General features: G+C 45.8%; 1 protein-coding gene across 1 annotated transcript in view; it reads left to right on the plus strand.

Moving 5' to 3' along the window:
* ZNF407 (zinc finger protein 407) overlaps nucleotides 1-6,148 on the plus strand; it is a gene marked incomplete at its 3' end in the record, with an annotated part of 323,010 nt that extends 316,862 nt beyond the window's left edge. Inside the window, exon 8 of the mRNA XM_081996778.1 lies at nucleotides 4,800-6,148. Coding sequence (XP_081852904.1) covers nucleotides 4,800-6,148 — 1,349 coding nt within the window. The remainder of the gene's footprint in view (nucleotides 1-4,799) is intronic.
* Between the last annotated feature and the right edge of the window lie 14,697 nt (nucleotides 6,149-20,845).

Raw genomic sequence — 20,845 nt, forward strand, 5'->3', positions numbered from 1 at the left:
TTTTTAGTAGAAACCAAATATTTGTATGTGTCAATAAATAACACACCTAATCACCAAAGTATGAGAAATTAAGTGTTGCTGAATAGAGTGCTATAAATCAGGCCTCCTAGAACTTTTGCAGAAAAGGAAAAATAGCTGGTTTAAGCTTGCTGTGTAAATGCAGATCATTTCCGTCGTCGTAATAGATGATTTCATTTATGACTTACTGCTTTGTCCTAAAGGTGCTCCTTGTGAAGGATGTCCTCAGCCTAGCCTCACCATGCACAACCGCTTGCTACAACTTTTGGGGAAGGGTTAGAATTCTAAAGAGGCTGCTGGCTGAGAGCAAAGTGGTGCTTTACATAGAATATTAGCCCAGACTTTCCTAAAGCATTACGCATTTCTTTCTGAGACGAGTCTCCTTAATGCCATCTTTATCTGCTACACGATGCATGAAATCTACTTTCTGTTTTAGAACTGCAGCTGACCCCCGACCCCGCGAGTGGAGCCACAATGTGACCTTTCTATTGTCATCAGCTTTCATTCTCCTGAAAATTCTATGAATTTTTATTACAAGTTTTTTTAAACCAAGCTGAGGCTTCAACAAATTACTTGACACAGATGAGATGAAGTTGTTGAAGTAGTGTTAGATAAGTTTTACAGCCAGCATGTGTGCTGCTGAACAGTACAAAGCCAGTGTCCTACAATGTCATACACCAGTAACTGCTGAGCCTACTATTGGATAAATACATCATTTTATGGAACATTGATTGTTCTATAAACCCAATGGAGTATTATGCTCTATGATCAAACCATTTAGATTGTGTGTAGAGCACAGAAAATGCCATATTCAGGATGGTACTAAAAGTGCCATTTGTGTATTTTATGGATGTCATTACGGGGGAAACTTCTCTCTGTAGGCCCTGTTTACTGCAAAATTTTTTAGTCTGTAATGACATTTTTCATTCACAACGTATGCCTTCAAGAGAGGGGGCCCTTGTTTTATTTGTTTCATTCGAGTTTACTGCACAAATCCTGTACATTTTAATTAAATGTAAGCTTAACAAAAGAATAAGGTATTTATTCTGTGGGGAGCAAATGATGACAGTAACAAAAGAATAAAACAGACACACAAAAGAAAGTCAGGTATTGAGTAAAAGAGAGGGGAAAAGGTACTAAACCCTATTTGTAGTTTCCCAGAAGCACATTAAACATCAAAGCATTTCTTTTAGCCCTATTTTGGGAGATTGTGGTCTCTGAGAATTAAAATAACCTGCGAATATGGATTTAATGTCTAAAAAATCCTGACGTTTTCATATAAAAAAACTAACAGTCGCTCAGGACTCCAACTGATAAATAATGGCTCTGCTGAAATGACAGACTTCTTGGAAAAAAACCAATTCTGTGATCATTGCACCCCTAGATATGAAACACCTCTTTACAAATTGTCTGAATATGAGCTCTCGTATCATTATATTTTGTCATTTTAATGCCTATTTGTGTATCTTTTTAATTTGCAATGACATGCAATCAGCAACAAGTCCACTTTTCCTAATATTAATGTGGGCTTGTATTGCAGCTTATGTTTGCCATGTCAGCCAACACTTACCCCTTCTCTTTACCCATTTCTAAGAGGGGGCAAGAGGCAGGCTGGATTTAGTAGGACGACATGATTTGTTGCTACATACAGTCCAATAATGTGACATGTTCCTTAAATACATAAAAATTCCTACAAATGTTGTGTTGGATAGCAGTGCTCCATTATAGAAATGTACTGTTCCAAAGTCAAAATAGCAGCTAAGCCTCAAAATATGTTGTTTTCTAAATATCTTCCCTACTTGGCTTTTCACTGCTAAAACAAAAGAAAACCAGTAAAATCTGCTATTCATATTTACCATGAAAAATCACTAAAATTGAAGTTGATGTTCCCAGTAAATTCTTGGTCATAGTCCAGTTAAAATTTAAAGTTACAGTAGATTCACATTAGTTTAAATGACACTTGAACTTCTACACAGCTCAACATTAATTCATTATAGTTGAAATGGAAGAATCTTCAGTGGGTGAATCTTTTACAATCTGATTGAGGCTGTTACATTTTATAGGAGCCATTTTTCAAAGCAGTACTGACAGCACTCGAAGTTATTAAATTGCTGAATCAAAAGATGGACCTGCAATCGCATTTATGAACTGTGATGGAATAGCTGGGGTTGCACTGAGCTGAGGTTAAGATGTTGGTGTAGTTAAGCTTCATCACACCCCTTAGTGACAGCAGTATTTACCCATGTAGTTTACTTTAATGGTCAGGAAGTGGCTTAACTCACCTCTGGATTCAAATAGATTAAGTAAGCAGTCAGAATGGCATAATTATCAGTGCTGCGAGGGATTCACCGGATAGCTCTTCACCCAGGAGACTTCCCATTCAATTGCACAGTAAAGGCTGGAGTTGCGTAGATTCATGGGTACAGCATTTATTTGAGGAGATGAAAACAGGATGACTCTCCTTTTTCTTTCCCTTCCCCAGGCTGGAGCTTCTCCTCAATGCAGTGATGCTGTGTCCCCTACATAAATTATCATGATCTTAGGGGAAAGATGTCATGATTTTGCTGTGCGCGTGTGAAAATTATGATCGTAGAGTTATTTTGATTTTGAAATTCAGTGAAAAATGCATGATTTGTAGAGTTATTTTGATTTTGTGCCACATCACTGCCAGGCTCCTCTTTTATCATGTCAACAAAGCAAGATTCCTGAGAGAATTAATTACTTCTACTCTATTATAAAATGTGGAGGAGCTAAGATAATTGTCATTTTATGTTGATTTCCCCTTCCTATTTTTCTGCTCTTTGGGGGGTCTTGTGAATGTCAGTGCCTACAGAGAGCACAGGAAAAGTGGGGATAAGAACCCGTCGTACCACAGCAAGCTTCCTTCTCACTTCTGCCTGACAAAATGTGCTTCAATTGCACGTGCCAGATTTGTCATGCAGCATCACTTGGAAACACTCTAATGGTTTAAATTGTTAATTTTCTTTTCCAAAGGTAAGCTGCCTCACAAACTAAGATGGAGAAAGTTGTATAACATCAGTTTAGACTTGTGAAGGTGATTCGCAGCCTTTTGGCTTAACAGAATTACTTCTTGTGCTTCACAGTACAGTTCTCCACTAACGCTTTGTAATAGAAAAAAAGATGGATGGATGGATGGATGGATGGATGGATGGATGGATGGATGGATGGACAGATAGATGCCAGCAAGAGCTCAGTCTTTTAAGCATTGGTGCTATCTTGGAATATTAGCTTGATACGCACCTTAGCATATCAAGTTGCTAGAGGCTGCATGATGTCTGTACTCAGTCCAGAGTAACACAGCTCCTAAGTGTGAACTTACCTTTAAGCAGATGAGCCTCTGGTTTTTAGAGCCGAGTTTAGTTCTCTGTGGGATGAGGGCCTGACAGCTCTATGGTTTGGGTGAAAAAGCCCCTTTAGACCAGCTTTAGTAGAATTTTCTTGTCCTCTTGAGTTCAACAGAGCACGTTGCTCACTAGAAGAGTCGTGTTGGCTTGGGAAGTACAGTGCTAGCCTGAAATTTGACTGTAAGAGTCTTCTTTTTTTTTTCTTGTTTGTTTTATCCCAAACAATCAATGGTGTATCTATGTTTGTTAGTGATAAGATGCTACACCTGTTATTCCAGAGTGATTTCAGTTTGTGTAGGTGAATTTGCACTAGAGCATGGGTGTAGGTAGTCTCAGCAGCCTTCCCAAGGCCCATCTGGCATTAGACCCTCACCTCATTCTCAGTGTCTGGGACCCAATCCTCCCTCTGTGTGCACTGGTTGTGGCCCAAAGCTTGCTTCCCAGCACTTGCAGCAGCCGCAGGGTGCCTCAGGACGGCACTGCCACGGAGAGACAGCGAGTGCTGGAGCTGTTCTGCCACAGACATCCACAAAGCTGGTCACAAGGTGCGCTCTAGTTATGCCTTCCCAAAAATGCCAAAGGCAACCCTGAGGCCATGCTTTGAGGATGGTGGGCTTGACCTTGTGCAGCTGTGGGCACCATTTGCTTTGCTGAAGCTCTATTGTTAGTGATGGGAATTGAGAAGGAAACCTTCAATGACCCAAAACCAGACCAAGTGGCAGAGCAAGCAGTTGGGATGTGAAGGTTACAGTTATTTTAATTTGTTAATTGATTTCATGTAAAAATAATTAAGAAGTGTAACTGAGGTTTCTCTGATGATATTTTATAGAATATCCTGCTTAGGTTAAGAAAACCACCAAGTGTTTTCTCCAGGTAACTAGGCTAGTGACTGAGTCAGTCAGGTGTGCTGGAGAAGGTGCTAGGTGGGAAATGAAGGGGAAGACAATGGCATCAAAATGACAGCATGGCAATTACCTCGCCAACAAAAGCAGGGTATTAAGAGGATCAGCCACAGTTTTTCACACCCAGATATGTTTAATGTAATATACGATCCTAAAATTCATTACTTGAAGTACTGAAATATCACCAATAGGATCTTCTATAAAAGATGCGTTAATGGCTTTTAACTGTATACTGTATTTATCTGGGCTTTTTTTACACGGCGTATTTTAAAAAACACATTTAAATTGTTAATAGGCTGCAGAATTGTTAAACTCAGCAATTATTTCAACCTGTAAATATGTTATTTGGAAAACATGCAAATTGTTTTTGTTCGCTTGCTCATTTTATTTGCGTTTTCTGCCAGCAAAATCTAAAAATTGTCAAGGAATTTTTTTCCATTTAAGCTACAATTTGTTAAAGTAATGAACTGATACTTGCGGCGATACCATGTTAACAGCATATTTTATCTTGTAGGCATTGTGTCCAAGTCCTATGAGTGCCGACTGAAGGGGCAAGGAGCAACCTTTGTGGAAACTACCAGTCCTTTTACTGCAGCAGCACTGGGAGAGGTTTCTCCAGTTAAAGAGAAGGTCTTCCGGGGCGGTAGAAGACAGCCACAGTCACCTGAAGAAATTCAGCAAGTTATTATTATTCAAGGATACGATGGTGACTTTGCAATTGATGCCTCCGTGGAAGAAACTGCAGCGGCTACCCTTCAGACGCTCGCAATGGCTGGTCAGATGGCCAGGGTGGTCCATATTACAGAAGATGGGCAAGTCATAGCTACAAATCAAAATGGCTCACACATGAGTAGTATGGTTCCAGGGCAGATACTTACAGAGCAGTTAGCAGATGGTGCAACACAGGTGGTAGTGGTTGAAGGAACGGGAACTGATATGGAGGAGGCTGTTCAAATAGGTGCAGTTCCTGACTCCAGTAGCACTGTACTGCAGAAGATAATGCGACAAGAAGTTTTAGATGCTTCTGAAGCTACAGTCCATCCTCCAGACTCCTCCTCAGCATTAGATGCTCTGCTTTGTGCTGTGACAGAGCTGGGTGAAGTGGAAAACAAATCTGGACTTCTTGAGCGACGCAGGTCTAGTCACAAAGATTTCTTGCAAATGCCAAACCCAGAGATGCCCAGCGTTCCCAGTGATGCAGAGGGACAAGAAATACAAATGTTCCATGAAGTTCAAGAGACTCGGGAAGATACTGAACCTATGGAAGTAGTGACGCGGGTCATGCACCCATCGGCTATAATTGCATCTCAGGAGAGAGCTCAGGCTGCCTTCAAGAAAATGGTCCAAGGAGTATTACAGTTTGCTGTATGTGATACGGCTGCAGCCGACCAGCTGATGAAAGAAGGTGTCACTCAGGTCATTGTAAATGAGGAAGGGACTGTGCATATGGTAGCCAGAGAAGGCTCTCAGATAATTATGCAGGAAGCTGGTAGCCATGCGCTCAGTGTTCAAAGTGAGCACATGGATTTAGTTGAGTCGGATGGGGAAATATCACAGATTATTGTCACCGAACAAATAGCTCAAGCCATGGTTCAGGGTTCTGATGGTGACTTCTCTGAAGGTGCAACCCACTATATCGTCACAGAATTGCCACCAGATATGCAGGATGAGCCTGGTGTGTACTCGCACGCTGTGATAGAGACAGCTGGGTCTCAAGAGATTTTGCACGCTGGTACTGCTATAAAAGCAGAAGCTGTATCCCGTGATAGAGCAGAGCAGTTAACAAGCATGGTCATTTATACAGAGGGTGGCTCACAAGTAATTCAAGGCCAGAGAGATGATAACGAAGTACAAGAAGCATGAAGAGCTTCATCTCCTAGGCTTGATGCAGGGCAAAACTGGAAATTACCAGATCCATGGAGGCACTGTATTCCTGGAACATTTTCTGTAAAACCTTCTCAATACAACATCCTCCTAGCCAGGTAACAAATACGTACCCTGCGGGAGGTGAAGGTCAGCTACTAGGAGGAGTTCACTGAAAAGGATAGTACAATCTTGTTACAGTAGCTCTAGGAATTATTATATGGGGTTATTATAAAACAAGCATATTAGGGTACAAAAGAGGATAAAAAGCTTCCCCTCGGCTCCAAAGTAGGTGTTGTTCTGTTCACTGCTTGCTTTGTTGTTTTGGTTTTTTATAAGTTTGTTTTATCTCAGGGTAATTCCCTGCCTTCTGTCATTTTTGTCTAACATAATCACAGGAGTAAAATAATGTCACTTACATGTACATGTTTTGAACAGATAAATAAGCAAAAAATACAAAACCCACAATAATAAGGTGAACAGGTAAGCTTACATACTGTAATCAGTGCCCTTCATTTTAAGGAACAGGTGACATTTTGCTTTCTAGAATCTTACTTTAAAATATCCCTAGCTAAAAATACGTCATCAAAATCAGTATTTTTTGCATCTAAAATCAATTTTTTCATGGTATCACATAGGACTTTACCTAAAGAAGAGCTCAAAAAAGCTACAGTTCAGAAAATTCTTGATTATACATATTCAGGAAGAACTTGATGCCTGTAATTTCCACTTAATCTTAAGTGAGAGTCCTACATAAGAAATGGGCATTTTTTGAAAAAAATACTGTCACTGTCAGTGTTTTGCTTTTCTTATAAATAGTGCTTCGTATAAATACCATTTTGGAGTTCATTTTGTGAGCGACTTCTGAAATGTTATGGAGGTTTTTAAAGAAAATTCTGACATTGACATTAACAAGTAGGAGGAAAAAAAAAGGTGACCTTGTATTTCTTGCTTAGTCCAGAATGTCAGTTATTTACTTGTGGATATACTGCAATTGTTGAAAAGATTTGTTTCATGATACAACTGCTTTTGTTTCTTTTAAAAAATTGTAAAATATAAACCGGCAAGGTTTGGGGATTATTTTTTTTTGTCTTTCAAATAAAATGTTAGCATTAAAATGAAGCATCATGATTTTTAATATTAAGCAATAAACAGACCTGGCATTCAGCAGGAGCAAACGAATGCTATCTGTTATGTCTGTGCATTTTCTCTTTTCTCTTTTCCTTTCTCTAGCTCGCTAGATAGATAAAGATAAAAGAATCTAATTTCTGAAGTGTGCCTCATGCATGCTTAATATAATTGTGTAAGTGTTTAGGGTATAAGCCATGCTGACTCTAGAGATAACTGCGTTTCCTATCATGTTTAATATCTTAAAATTATCAACTGGAAGAAAGTTGGGGTGAGGTAAAACAATACTTCCTTCCTGAAGCAACTGTTTAAAAATGTATTTTCCGATAGAGCTGCTGAGAAAAGGTGCTTCATTCTGGGGCAATAAGATCCTGCTGCCTTTTCATCTCTTTTTATTATTATTTTTTAAATTTTCTTATTTTCCAGGAATTAAGGCTGTGTCTTTGTCAAACCTCCAAAAAAGTAAATTTCAAGTTAGACACTGAGATTCATAATTAGCCGAGTTTGACTTGCTCATCTTTCTTAAAAGTGACAGGCTGTTCACTTACTCTTAAATACTGTCTTCAGCAAACAGTGACAGGATCAACTCCCGTTTGTTATCAGGAAAAAGGTGACCTTTACAAAATGATGGCCCTCTGCAAGGCTCTCACAGATGTTCAAAAAACTGAATGTTTTTCAGTGGAAATATTTCTTCTTGATCATTTCTCCTGTTAACTGTAGCCCTGTGGTCTTGCAGCTTGGATGCTAATTCTTCGCTGTGCTTAGTCCTGTATGGCTAACCTTTCTGCTGCAGTACAGGGTGTTGACACTGACATGCTGCAGTTTACCATTTGTGATTTATTTAGGATAAATATGTCTCAGGTGGCATTTAATCCTTCATAAAACCAGTGTAGCCTGCAGTGTCAAACCAGCAATCACAGTGTATGCACAATGAAAAGAGCAGACCTTTGCATAAAAAAAAAAACCACCAACCCACAGTGGTAGATGTTCCTCTGCTTGGGAGCACTGGAGAGGATTCACTAACCTACCGTGTGCTGTAATTACCTGCAAGCTCAGGTTAACGGTGCTTCTCTCTGATCGGGAGAGCTAATATTTTTCTAGGCCTTTTTTTTTTTTCTTTTCCCCCCTCCTCCTTTTTAATGCGCGCTTTAAAGTTAACTTATTAGTGCCCTACAAATGTAACGTTAGAAATCAAGGGTGACATTCATTCCTGTGCAGACAGCCTGCTTACGGACTCCACGCGCCCGCTCAGCCCCACGCTGAAGACTCTCTCTGCCATCCACCAAAAGTCAAGGCCACAGCAGATCGCTCCCAGGGCTTAGGACACCCCCCCCCCAGCATTTGTCCCCCTCCCCTGCCTGAGCTCCTGGCACTGTGCCATATCGTCAGCGGGGAGGAGATGAGCCGGATCCCTCCACGGATCTGCCCAGCTTGCCCCTGCCCTCTGCCCTGGGGGGCAAGGGAAGGAGGCGGCGGGGGGAGAGCAGCGCCTGAAGAGGCCCTGAGCCAGCAGGATGGCCGCGCAGGGCGCTGGCGGGGCGCCCGCGACGTGCCGGGGAGCGGGCTCGGGGGCTGCAGCAGCCCTTTGCCACAGGTCGCAGCGGCCACCATCGGAGCGTACTAGAAGAGCTTGTGCAGCAGATCTAGGAAGACGCATAGCCCAGGCAGCCATTCACTCCTAAACGTGCGGTTTGCTGTTGGTTTGAACATCTCCGGTTGCCCGTCTGCTGGAAAAGCGGGGGGCTGCGCTGTAGAGGAAGCGGTGGCTGGGGGTGCCGTATTCCCCTGGAGGTTGGTTGCCTTGGGATGTTCTGTCTGCCAGAGCCATTGGCTCAATTTCCTCCTTGTTATCCGTCCTGAATAAGCATTAGCAAAGTTGGGTCATACGGTGAACAATCCAAACAGGTAAAAACGTAAGTGTTTAGGAAGCGTGGAACTAGTGTGCAGGGGAGAAAAAAACCCAACAAAACCAAAATAACAACCAAAAGTGAACAAAAAAAACCCTAAATGGAAACAAAGCCAGAGGAAGAAGAGATGTTTCTGGCAAGCAGTTTCACCCTCCATTTCTTAAGAAAAAGACACACACCTCCTGAGCCGTGTCTCCTGGCCCCTGAATTCAGGCTCCAGCTTTGGGGAGAAATGGGAGATAAGAGATAGCTGGAAACTATATTTAGAGAAATACTTCCTATAACAGAAAATTAAAAAAAAACCCCAAACCCAGCACAACCCGGAGTGCCCACAGCTACATACCGTTCTGCCTGACTACCAGCTGCACTTCGCTACGGAAGCGGGATGAGCCGGAGCCCACAGCTGATGCGCTAAGGTATGCACATGTGGATTGTGCGTAACGCTGCAAGCGCTGCTGTCATTTGTAAGCGCCGCTTCGGTACCAGAAATGTTAGCTGTGAGCTCCTGGCAGAAATATGTTTGTGATCTTTGTGGACAGTGGATTCAGCTTGTATATGCGCTGTAGGAATCTCTGCGTGCTGAAGTCCTGCGCCTCGGGCTAGCCCCGAGCTGAACCCAAGCTGAACACGCAGGTGAGTCCCCCTCGGAAAACCACGGGGACGGGGAGGTGGGGCCGGAGCTACTGGCAGAGCAGGACGAGGAGCTGGCGGTGTGGTAGCTGCGTGCCTCAGAAAGCCGCTTCTGGGGCTTTTTTCCAACTTCCCCTGCTCAGCAGACTTCCTGAGCACAAAAAGCTGTAAACAGCACAGAAAAGAGAGAAGGATGAAGACAAAACCACTCCTGAAATTTGAAACCAAGTTAGTTCTAGTGAGAGGATTAAGTAACAGGAAAAAAGGTCACTCATTTGGCAAAATAAGAGCGAGCTGTGAGTTTTCACTTATTTTACTGTGCAATATTAGCCCATAATTTAAGATAGCACACGGCTCACTTAAACAGCCTACCCCTGTTCCATCTTGTTGAAGAATACAATTCGTTTTCTACTCCTCTAGGGTGATATCATTTTATATGAAGAAAAAAGTTAGCTCAGATGGCAGTTATATGTTTCGGAAGCACCTTCTAATCAGGGATTGGTGATTCATTATTAGCTTCAGCAGGCGATCCATCTGACATGTAAGGGGAAAAAATTAGCAGCTGTCACTGCATGATGAGTTAATTTCCTGATAGGCCTGACACTGAAAAGCCATTTGGAGACATGGAGATGGCTGATGAGAAAACCTGGTGCTGGTTTATAATTGGAGAGAAAGAAAGGGCAGAGAGACAGAGGGAGATGGGGGAGGGACTGAGGCTAACCTACAAGTGGGGATGGATGTTTGTGTATTTACTAAAAAGACTGCTTCACAATAACCTGCCTTACTGCGCGCAGACACCTCGGCGGTTAAGTAATAAGGACTGGGCACTTTCGTTTTCCCTCTGCCGCGTGTCATTATTTCTAGTCATTTGTAATTAGTACTCCCGACGGTTTTGCGTTTACTCCAGCCTGGGCGAACGGTGTACAAGCGCGCATATTGGGTTATCTCGCGGTGACATTGAAACCTGACATTTTAGTGGGAAGGGGAGAAAATAACGCTATCCCTTTAATGGTTCTTGCTGCAATTTTCTTAATTGCAGCTTGAGATTTCAATCAATCGTACAAAAATAAACTTATTTGAAACAAATACTGCTAAAACTTCCAAGGGCACAATTGCAAAGGATGAAAGGGTATTCAAAGAAATATCTTGTAGAGTATGAGGAAATACGCTCTTCAAAATATATAAGCACATGCCTGTCTGTTTATCCCTTGTGAGAATAGTAAGTAAAACCATGGAGAAAATAGGCATGCAAGACCAAGTATAGTCCACTGTGGAATCTGCCTTGTGTGTGTAGTAGGGACAGCAACACAAAGTCTTTTATGCATATTAAATAAAGCTAATAGAAAGCCCTCGGACAGAGGCTAACTGATTTCTTCTGTGACTGTGCGTGTTAGGTACTTCTTTAAAGGGCTGCTTGTTTTCAGCTATTTAAATAAGGTATTTAATATGCCTAGCAAAGGATGCCAGGCTTTTCTTTAACTGGAAAAAAAAGAACACGATGGATACTTAAAACTTTTATTTTTCAAAATGGTAGAATATAATGGGATTTTTGCCATCTCAGCAGATAATTTTTGACTGGGAAGACCATGAACCAGTAGCTTCCACCAATTCTATTTGTACAAAACTAACTTTGCCGTTTTTCTGTTGGGGTATTCTTAAATGATGGTCAAGGATTTGGGAGCAGTGGTGGAGGGGGCAATACCCATGGCAGGCAGGTAGCTCCAGCAAGTATCATGCAATTGAAATGTGATAGACGACTACTACAGCAGCTAGGACGATGTCCCGCAACACAACAGGACACCTGACCTTGTTTAAAATACATTCTTGTCCTCTGGCAGCAACACATTCATCAAAGCTACTTTGAATGACCAGTTGTAAGGCGCAGCCCTGCCCTGGAGGTCAGCATTAACGGGGGACCATCAGCTTCTGGGAGTTTCTGATTAATAAGAGCAGCAAGGCCCTGGGCAGCAATAGTTTAATGCCAGGGTGGCTTTTCTTCCATATTCTCCCAGCCTCTGATCACTCTTACTGCCTTGAATCCTCATTCCTTATTGCATTCATTGCCCTGTGTTGGCTCAGCTGCTGGGAGGTCCTGCATCCAGACTCCTGTCGCCGGTTTGTCATGTTTGGGAGGGATCCACCTGGATATGCAGGGAGCAGAAGAACAGGCGGTTGGTCTGTTCCCTCCACTAGGTTGTATCCCTTGTTAGGCAAAGTAGCCATGAGCTTCAAGATCCATGCAGTGGCCAGCAGACAGATTTTGAAAGTCATCCAGCTCCTTGGGAGGGCTGGTTGGGTAAGTTAAGTGTCACCAAGGGGACATGTGGTCAAAGAAGAAGAAATGATTCAGCAAATCCAAGGGTAGGAGGCAGAGCCTTTGATTCTTAGTCTGCTAGGAACTGAGCTTTATAAGGAGCTTCGGAAAGCAGAAATAGAACTGAATTACCAGGAATCGAAAGCCATGACTGCTCACATGTAACAAAGCCATAGACACAAGAGCTGAGAGACAAGGAGCAGACAAAACAGGAAGGCAAAACCCGGTGCCTTTCCAGCACACACCCACAACCCAAATCCAGCTCCCTTTCCCTCTCTGTTCTCCCCTCCTTCTCCACCAATGCGCAGGGCAGAGATGAGCAACTTTGTCGCCACGTTCGATGACCCTGCTGTGCCATGGAGGACTGGCAGCGTCTGGTTTGAAGATCTGGCCATAGCAAGTGCAGTGCTGCAGGTGGCTCCAGGTCAGGAATGGGCTTCTGACACCTCCAAATTCCCGCGAGGGGAGACACCCACAGAGAAGACACACATCTCATCTAGGTAGGATGGAGGAGCGCCAGGGGAAGGAAAGGACTCGTTTCTGTTGCAAAGGAGGTTTTTGCAAGCGGATGTCTTGTGCCGAGAGAGTTTGAGGACTTTCCCCCAAATCCTGCTAAGCTTCTTCAGTCTGCCACTGTGCTCCTCTGTGGCTGCGGGTGTGGAACGGGTTTGTGTTTTCTGCTCAGCATATAGTGGTGACTGCTGGTGTTTGGTAGCTGTGAAATCCAGATGCCCAGGTCCAGGAGGATTTTTCCCTTGCTAGGGACATCTGGCCATCCTCTTGGCCTTGCTCTTTCTTCTTCTCCTCATTTTTGCTTGCAGTCTGTAAGCCTTGCTTATGAATTTGCAAAGCAGATCATTCAGCTGATTTATTCTCCTGCTTTAATTCAAGGTTAAGAAGGAGTCAGCAATGGGAAGCCTGGGGTTGTGTTTGCACCTGGGGACCCAGATAGAGACGTGTATGTCCTAAGGCCACCGCCTGCTCTTGCCAGGGCAGCAGAGGGGGCCGAGGCTGCACGCTGAACAGAAGGCAATGGCACTGTCGGCTGGCAGCAGCCTGATGGGGATGGCAGGTGAAGGGGAACCTAAAGGGATGCATCTGAAACTCCAGGATGGCTGCCTTGCTTTGGCTCGGAGCAGCTAGGCTCTGTCTGGGGTGTTTCTGCTCAGACTCCTGCCTGAAATCCATAAGCGAGGCATGACGACAAAATTAGGCACAGCAGCTACTGCAGATATTTAGAGCAAATTGAAGCAGATATATTCAGGAGCATTTCTGTCTAGTAGCTGGGAGCTTGGATCCACGTGAGAAGTGCTGAGTGACCTGGGAGAGCTTCTAGACCCCCATCCCCTTTTTATTATTATTTTCTCTCAATTTCATGAATGAATTTTTTGTTCCTGTAGGTAAAGGGCTGGGTCTGACAGAGCAGGCTTGCCCCATACCTGGTAATCCTGCCTGCGGACCACTCTGCTATAGAAACTGCGTGTCTTGCTGGGTTGTGACGTGGTCTGTGGTAGATCAATGATGTGGACAAAAGCCTGCTGCCGAGGAGCAGAAGCCAAGTCTTAGGCAACATGCCTGTTGAAGTCAGGAAGAGAAGATAACCAAACTCATTTGCTTTTGCAGTCTGTTGATGTCTGACTCCAAGATTCAGTAGGCAAAGTGCTAATGCAGTGGAAATAGTTATCAGCCTGCTCTTCTGTGCCGGGTGCTGGGTTTGTCCTCACTCCTCTTGTCCCCATTTGCTGGGCCTTCCTACTAAAGAGAGAGACCAAAAATGGCCCTTCTCCAGTAGCGAGCTCCCAAGGCCCCTGCAAAGAGTTGGGAATCCATATCTTCTCTCTTTTTCTTAAGGGGGCTTCATGGCTCAACTCCTGCTTCCTCACTTTTGACACCTCAGCAGCACAAGCAAAGCTCCTGCCCGAGCATCCCACCATGGCGGCTGCACCCCAGCATTGTCCCCTGCACTCTGCCGTGCCACGGATGGTGTACAAGGACTCAATCAACGCGCAGCTCTTCAGTAATTTGTCTTCGTGATGTAGTGGGTGGCCCCGTGCCTAGTTTATTACATGCTGTTGAAAGCCTGCTGCAGAGGCAGGATGAGTCATCTTCTATGGACACTTCTTCTGGTACTTGTCACTCTGGTATCTGAGTGCTTCTCAGCCCTTCACAGCTTTGTCCTCCTTTAGCCCCGCTAAGGTATCGTGAGGAATTATTTTTTTGCTTTCAGTGATGGAGAGGTACAGACTGCAGAGAAAGATCTTCCCCCATTTGGGGGACCTCATTTGAGCTAACAGAGACTTTAACTTTCCAAAGCTCTCAGGCTTCGGTAAATGCGGACACGTCCCTGGTATGTGATCATCATACCACCTTTTCAATGCTTCATCGAGGCCTTTGGTGTCCCTCACCGTGAGTGTTCTCAGCATACCCGCAAGCCAGGAACCAGGGGCTGATGCGGGCACGTGGCAAAAAAGAGCATTTCTTTGTTTGCTCTGCTGCGCCCCATCTCTTCTCCTGGCCCCTGACTGTTCCTGTTAGCTTTGGGGCTTTCTGCTGCTGACACGTAATAGCAAATTTCCATTTCTGCACATGAAGCATGGAGCTCGGTATGGATACTGAACATGCAGGCAACAGTACTGTGTGGGGACGTCTCTGTCGGGCATACAAGAACGCGCACAAAGGGGAGAGCCAGGCTTTGAGTGTTCCTACAACAAGATCCTTAACCAGCCGGCCGGCCGCGGTTGCTCACCGAACACACGCGCTCGGCCGTGCAGCAGAGAGCTGGCCCGTGGGGCGAGCGGCAGCTCATGGGGCCTTTTTCACCGGCACATCAAGGGGCTGAGCACAGCTCCCACCGTAACAGCTGGCGATGGGGGGTCATCTGCTTGCACGGCCCGCGGTCGGCATTAATTCAGAGCGAAGCGCCCAGTTCTGCTGTGCCAGACACAAACGTGCGCACACTGGGCGGCATGTGTGGGAGATCTGTTTTCTTCATCCAAGCAGGTTCCTGAGAAAGCCCTTTTGATAATCGGTCTGAAAGCTTGCTGAAGTGAAAATTAAAGCACTTTAAGCACTGTTATGGAAACATACCCATCATAAGCAAGAGCTGGATTTCTGTAGTTGCCACCCACTAAATACATGAGGCTCAGTTCTGATGTCAAACCGGCTTTACCTTGTGCATATCCTCCGCCGTCTGGTTTTCCAGTTACAAACTGCAGTAATTGTGATCAATCAGGCTTTATGTTCGCTAGCCACGGGCTATTTTATTAATGAATCTGCATCTCATCTTCATTTTTTCACAATCTCATCAAATCTCTTCCAGATCCTGTTTACATCAAACTTTGTCTGCAGCACACTTTTATAATATCATCGCATTTGGAATTCCTGATCCTGCACCAGTTCCCAGACCAGGTCCCCAGTATACTGAAAAACAACATGTTCGCAAAACAAAAGAAAAACGAAAACATGAGAGCTTTCAATGAAGTGCAAAGAAAAGCCATTGATTTCTAAGGGATACCATCCTTCCAGGCTGAGAACAGGCTATGGACAGACAATTTTTTTCAAAATCTTTTCTGTATGTGTGTGGATGTTTAAAGGCTTGAATTGCCTTCTTGTAGATGCTTTAAAAAATATCAGGTACTTTTCTCCTTAGCATTGTACATTTTCCGTTCGGGCACATGGGATTTATGAATATTTGGCTTGACTGGCTAAAGACATCAATGTGACATGATGCAATGTGTTAGAAACGTCTCAGATCAAATGCAGAATGGGGAGAAAAAGCTTTAGAATGGAGGTTTATTAAAAACACATACATACAGTCTATTCTAACCTAAAAAAAAAAAAATCACTAATGTTCCCCTGTTGCATCAATGCCAGAACATTATGTTTGCAAATAAGAATTTAGCACTACAAAGACAATGCCCTAGATTAACTAAGATCCCATTTCACAAAACCCTATGGCAATAGTCTGCAACATCAGTCACAGGAGAAGATAGAACGCAGACGCATTTGTGCCCTCATGCAGCTGAACTGAAACAAAACAAAGAGTGAATTAGGCTGAATATCTTGCTGTGTGCAACGTATTGTACAACAAGGCACCTTTGGGAATGTGTCACAGGGTTTGGTAAATGGAAAACAAAATAAACAGATCTGTGGGAATAAATAACATCATATTAGCTGTCTGCTGCCTGTAGACCGCATTAGCTTCCAGCCACAATCAGGCTTCAGTTTTCCCACCAGTTTCCAACGCCTGTGGAAAGCGGATGACCCGAAACCCCCTCAAAGGAGCGGCTGGAGCTGGGGGTAGGGGCAGAGGGAGGCTGGCGGCCACCCCGCGCTCGCTCGCCGGCGCCCGCGCGCTCCCTCACGCCCTCGTTCTCTCAGTCTGACACCATTTCAGGCAGACAAGAGGCCAGAGGGTCCCTCGCTGCTTTTCCACGCGGTACGTCGGCGTTTGCCATGCCGGGTCGCTCCCCCACGCCGCGGCCTGCGCTGAGCGCGCGGGTCAGGCGAGCGCCGCGGCCTACCGCCAGCTCCACCCGCGCAGCCAAAGGCACCGGCGGCCGGCGGGGTTTGGGGTGCCCGCGCGGAGGGGCGAGGCGCTGCGAGGGCAGCCCACCCCCGGGCAGCCGCGAAAGGCGCTGGAGAGCCTGCGCTGATCCCCTCTCCGGTTACAGCCAAACTCAGTTCATGTATCGAAAGCGTTTTTTTGCTGCCGAGCACTGTGGGGCCGAGGTCTGCTTCCAAGCACGTGGGTGAAGCCCCACTGATTTCAGTGAGATTGCTTGGGTGAACCACATTTAAAAGATCAGGCCATATTTATCTCAGCAAAAGTTCAAGCTAATTCATTTTCTCTCCCTTTCTCACTCACTCTCTGTTTTGCTTAGCTTATAGCTGAGTGAAAGGAGCGCATATCTCAGAGATAGCTTTTTAAATACGAAATTCTCTTTATAACCCCAGACCAATATGTCATCCTGTGATTACAAGAAATGTACACTTCCCAAAGAAAATTCTTTTGAAGCAAACATTGGCTTTATCCTGTCCAAGATCTAAGCACCCGCGTCCGAATTCATGTGTATCAGAAAAAGGTATAGATCCGTACCAGAGCAAAACGAGGACCACCAAATTGTCATTACTCTGGTCAAAAGCTATTTATTCCCTTTAAGTAGCAGTGATCGGCCTTGAGATAGAATGCAAAAATAACAAGGGACACAGAGAGAAAATGGTATTTTAATACTTCTTTAGTCTGAACGCTCCTAAGAGATGAAGGATTTTGATGAAGAAGTTAGGGAAAATTTTAACATTCAGGTAACTGATATTCTCAACTCCGCCAACTAAACTCCTTCTGGCTTAGCAGCGCGATCGCGTCCCTCTTTGCTCTCCATGGACGTGAGCTCAGGTCCACCAGTGGCCTTTGTCCAGGCAACAGCCAGGGGACGGAGGACACCTCACGTGGCCCTGCCGGGATGCGGGCAGCTGACGACCCCGTCATTTTTATGTAATTCCATCTCCACTTGCAAGGGGCTGTCTGAAGGCTATGGTTTTTCAGGTTTGCCCAGGGGCATGCTGTCTGTAGATGTTCAAGGCAGCTGTTTTTTTGTTATCTAACTTTTAAACTGTACTTCTCACAAGAAAGAACATAAGAGAGGGTCCCCTTTTGGCCAGCCTTAGAGATACCTGCTCCCCTCATCCATACACATTTGAAGTTCCCATTCCCGCTCAAAACCTGGAGGGCCTGTATCTGACCTTATCGGCAGATCAATATGTTCTCCTTTGGGTTTCTGAATGCATTCAGGCATTTTTAATTTGATTTCTCTATTCAGACAGACACAACGAGATTGGAGAAGGATGGAGCTGACAGCTCTCATAATCAGCACTCATTTTCTTTCGCCAGTGTGTCAAAATTGCATTTCCCTATTTCCTTCCCATTAGTATTTTACCTGTAGTCTCCAAAGGCTCGTGCCGGTGTGGTGGACTAGGACCAGATTTGGGAATTAAGCATGCACGTGCACTACGGACCTGAGTAGTGCCGCTGAAGCCGATGTGCTTGTTCAGCGGCTACAAGACAACTGTGCACTTAAGTGTTTTATAGGTCTGGGGTTTAGCACGCTGTGCTTTCACCTCTCAGTTTTTAGACAAACACCAGAGCTAGACAGCTGTTGGGGACGGAGCTTTGCAATCCCTCAGAGGGAGAGAAGGAGGAAAGCCCAACTCCAGCCAGTTATATTTTATGGGTAGCCCATTGCCAACTACAACTTTCCATGCCCCTAATTCTACGCCCCGCACTTTCCCTGTGTTGTGACCACATTCGTGACAGCAGGCTGCTACCGTGACTCGTGGAATAGCACACAGAATTACACAGGGTTTGACCTGCGTGGCTCTGCTTAACCCCTGATGGACTCCGGTTTGGGAAGGGACATCTCAGGTGGAGGTAGGAGCCCCTGCTGTAAAGATCGGAGACCTCCCCCAGGAAGGACTTGTCCATCCCTCCTCTCTTCTTCTGGGTCTTCCCACAGAAAAAGTGCGAATTCAACCTGATGTAGCTTGTTTGAGGCAGCACCAGCCACACCAGGAGTAGTGTGGTGGCCCCGTGGACTGAAGAGCAGAAGGGAGACTGAGGGGAGCGGTGGCGGCAGGGCCAGTGCCAGCCCGCCGGGGCGCAGGAGCTGCCTGCTGGAGCTGGCGGGTGGGGGAGCCATCCCACAGCCACCACGTGTCCCTCCAGACCCGTGGGTGAGGCTTCAGCTGGGTGGTGGCTGCCCTGTGCCCGGGCGAGCGGGCCCTCGCTAAGTCGTGCAGTCTGCATTAGAGGCACAGGGCCGGTCGCGACTTTGCTGCGTGGAAATCACGACACAGCTGCTACGCTTTGCTTTTCTCCTTTTTCCAGCTAAGAAGGGTTTGAGGTCCCCACGTCCCCAGCAAAACGGTGGGGCTGAGTGAGACATCCCGGTGAGTTTGTATTTCAGCTTCCTGGAGGAAGAAGCGTGGGAGGGCAGAAGGGAGAGCTGGACCGTGGGTTTCTTCATTTTGGGGAAGGACCCCTTCGCAGGCTGAGCACAGCCCGTGCTGCTGGGGTCCGCTCCTGGCAGAGGGGCTGCACGCGGATTCAAACGCCGTTTTAGGTCACCGGAGGAAATGCATTTCGTGGTAACCTCGCAGCCCCTATTCAGTCAACACCGGCAGCTTCTCTAACATGTCCGTAACAAGGAAGTGCACATATATCACACGCCATTTTTGCCTGACGTGGGCCCGTTGCGCGGCCGGAGGGGTTTCCTGAGACCATCTCTGCACACTTCATCAGCGGTGCCCTCGGGGCTGTCCCGTCGGAGAGCACGATGGAGACGTGGTCGCTGGCGGAGCGTCGTGCGGCTCGGCTGCTCGCCGAGGCTCCCCACGTGCCACCGAGACGTGTCGCTCTGCGGAGAAGCGGCACATGCATGGCTGGGCGGCACGAGCCCCTCCACGGCCGCTCTGCTCCTTTATACCAGCCGCGGGGAAGATGGTGTAATGTGAATACACTCGTGATCCAGAAAACTTATTTAAGAAGCCTCCCGACATCAGAAATGAAATTTCTCCTCCCTTGTCCCCGGGATAACGCCGCTGACTGTGAGCGTAAAGAGGATGCGGGTGGCTGCACGCCATCCCCATCTCAGGGTGAAGGCCCTGAAGTACTTCCTGCAGTCAGTCAGGAGCGAACGGTTTCAAAAGCACTTAAAAGTCTTAGGAGCCTAAATACTATTTATTTGAAGTGACATTGTCACTTGAGAGCAAAAGGCCTACTGAGTGTTTCCAAACTGAGCGAGCTAAAGCCGTATCTGACAAACCTAACTCATAGCAACAAGATCCAACAACCCTGGCCGTCGATCACCCTACATTTAAACAGGTGAGTGAAAAAGCACTTACCTGCGGGAGGGACATTATTTGGGATGTTCTTGGCTCTTGGTTTCATACGAGTGATTTGCATACAGCCAGGAGAAACTGCTCTCAGATTTCAATACCTGCGCAAAAGAATTTATCCTTCCCCAAACCATGAGAAAGGTAAATATTCATAAAACTTCTGTGCGCAAAGACAGCAGAGAGAATTCAAATGCGTCTGGGAGGAATCTCCTTTCTTTTCCTCAGGTACAAATAAAGCCCCCCCCATCCCCTAGCTCCCTCTAGCTCTCCTTTTAAATCTCTTTTTAATGTCTCGCTTTTTACTGCTAATCATTTTTCCCTTTCGCTAATGATGCTAACCTTAGAGCCTGCTGCAAACTGACTTGTTTCATGTCAGCCCGGCTCTATCGCCCACTTTTGTTAAGCCACAAAGCAGGTTTCAGTCTCTTCAACGTCAGCTGTTTCTCCGAACGGAATATTACAGTTGCCTATTTCAAAGGCACCTCCAAGCATTTCTGCACAGATACCTCTATTCTTGTCTGTCATTGGGATGCGCTGGGCTCCCCTCCTGCCTCTCTCGCCCCCCGCTGCCTTCCTATGCGTGTGGCCAAGTCTCTGCGCTAACAGCTCTCCTGGGAGCGGGGTGAGGCAGGTCTTTACAGAGACCTCTTAATTTTAAAGGACAAGCTTTATATATTAACGCCCCCGTGGCATTCTGCTCCCCGCGCAGCGGCCTGCATCCCCGCCGTTTACCCAGAATTAAAGCGCAGAAGGACCGGACCCGCTCCCTGTCAGGAGCGGCGGGGTGATGCCAGCCCCGATTCCCACCCCGCTCCGGCCGCAGAA

Source organism: Phaethon aethereus (genome assembly GCF_964289735.1).
Source record: "Phaethon aethereus genome assembly, chromosome: 2".
NCBI classification, from domain to species: domain Eukaryota; kingdom Metazoa; phylum Chordata; class Aves; order Phaethontiformes; family Phaethontidae; genus Phaethon; species Phaethon aethereus.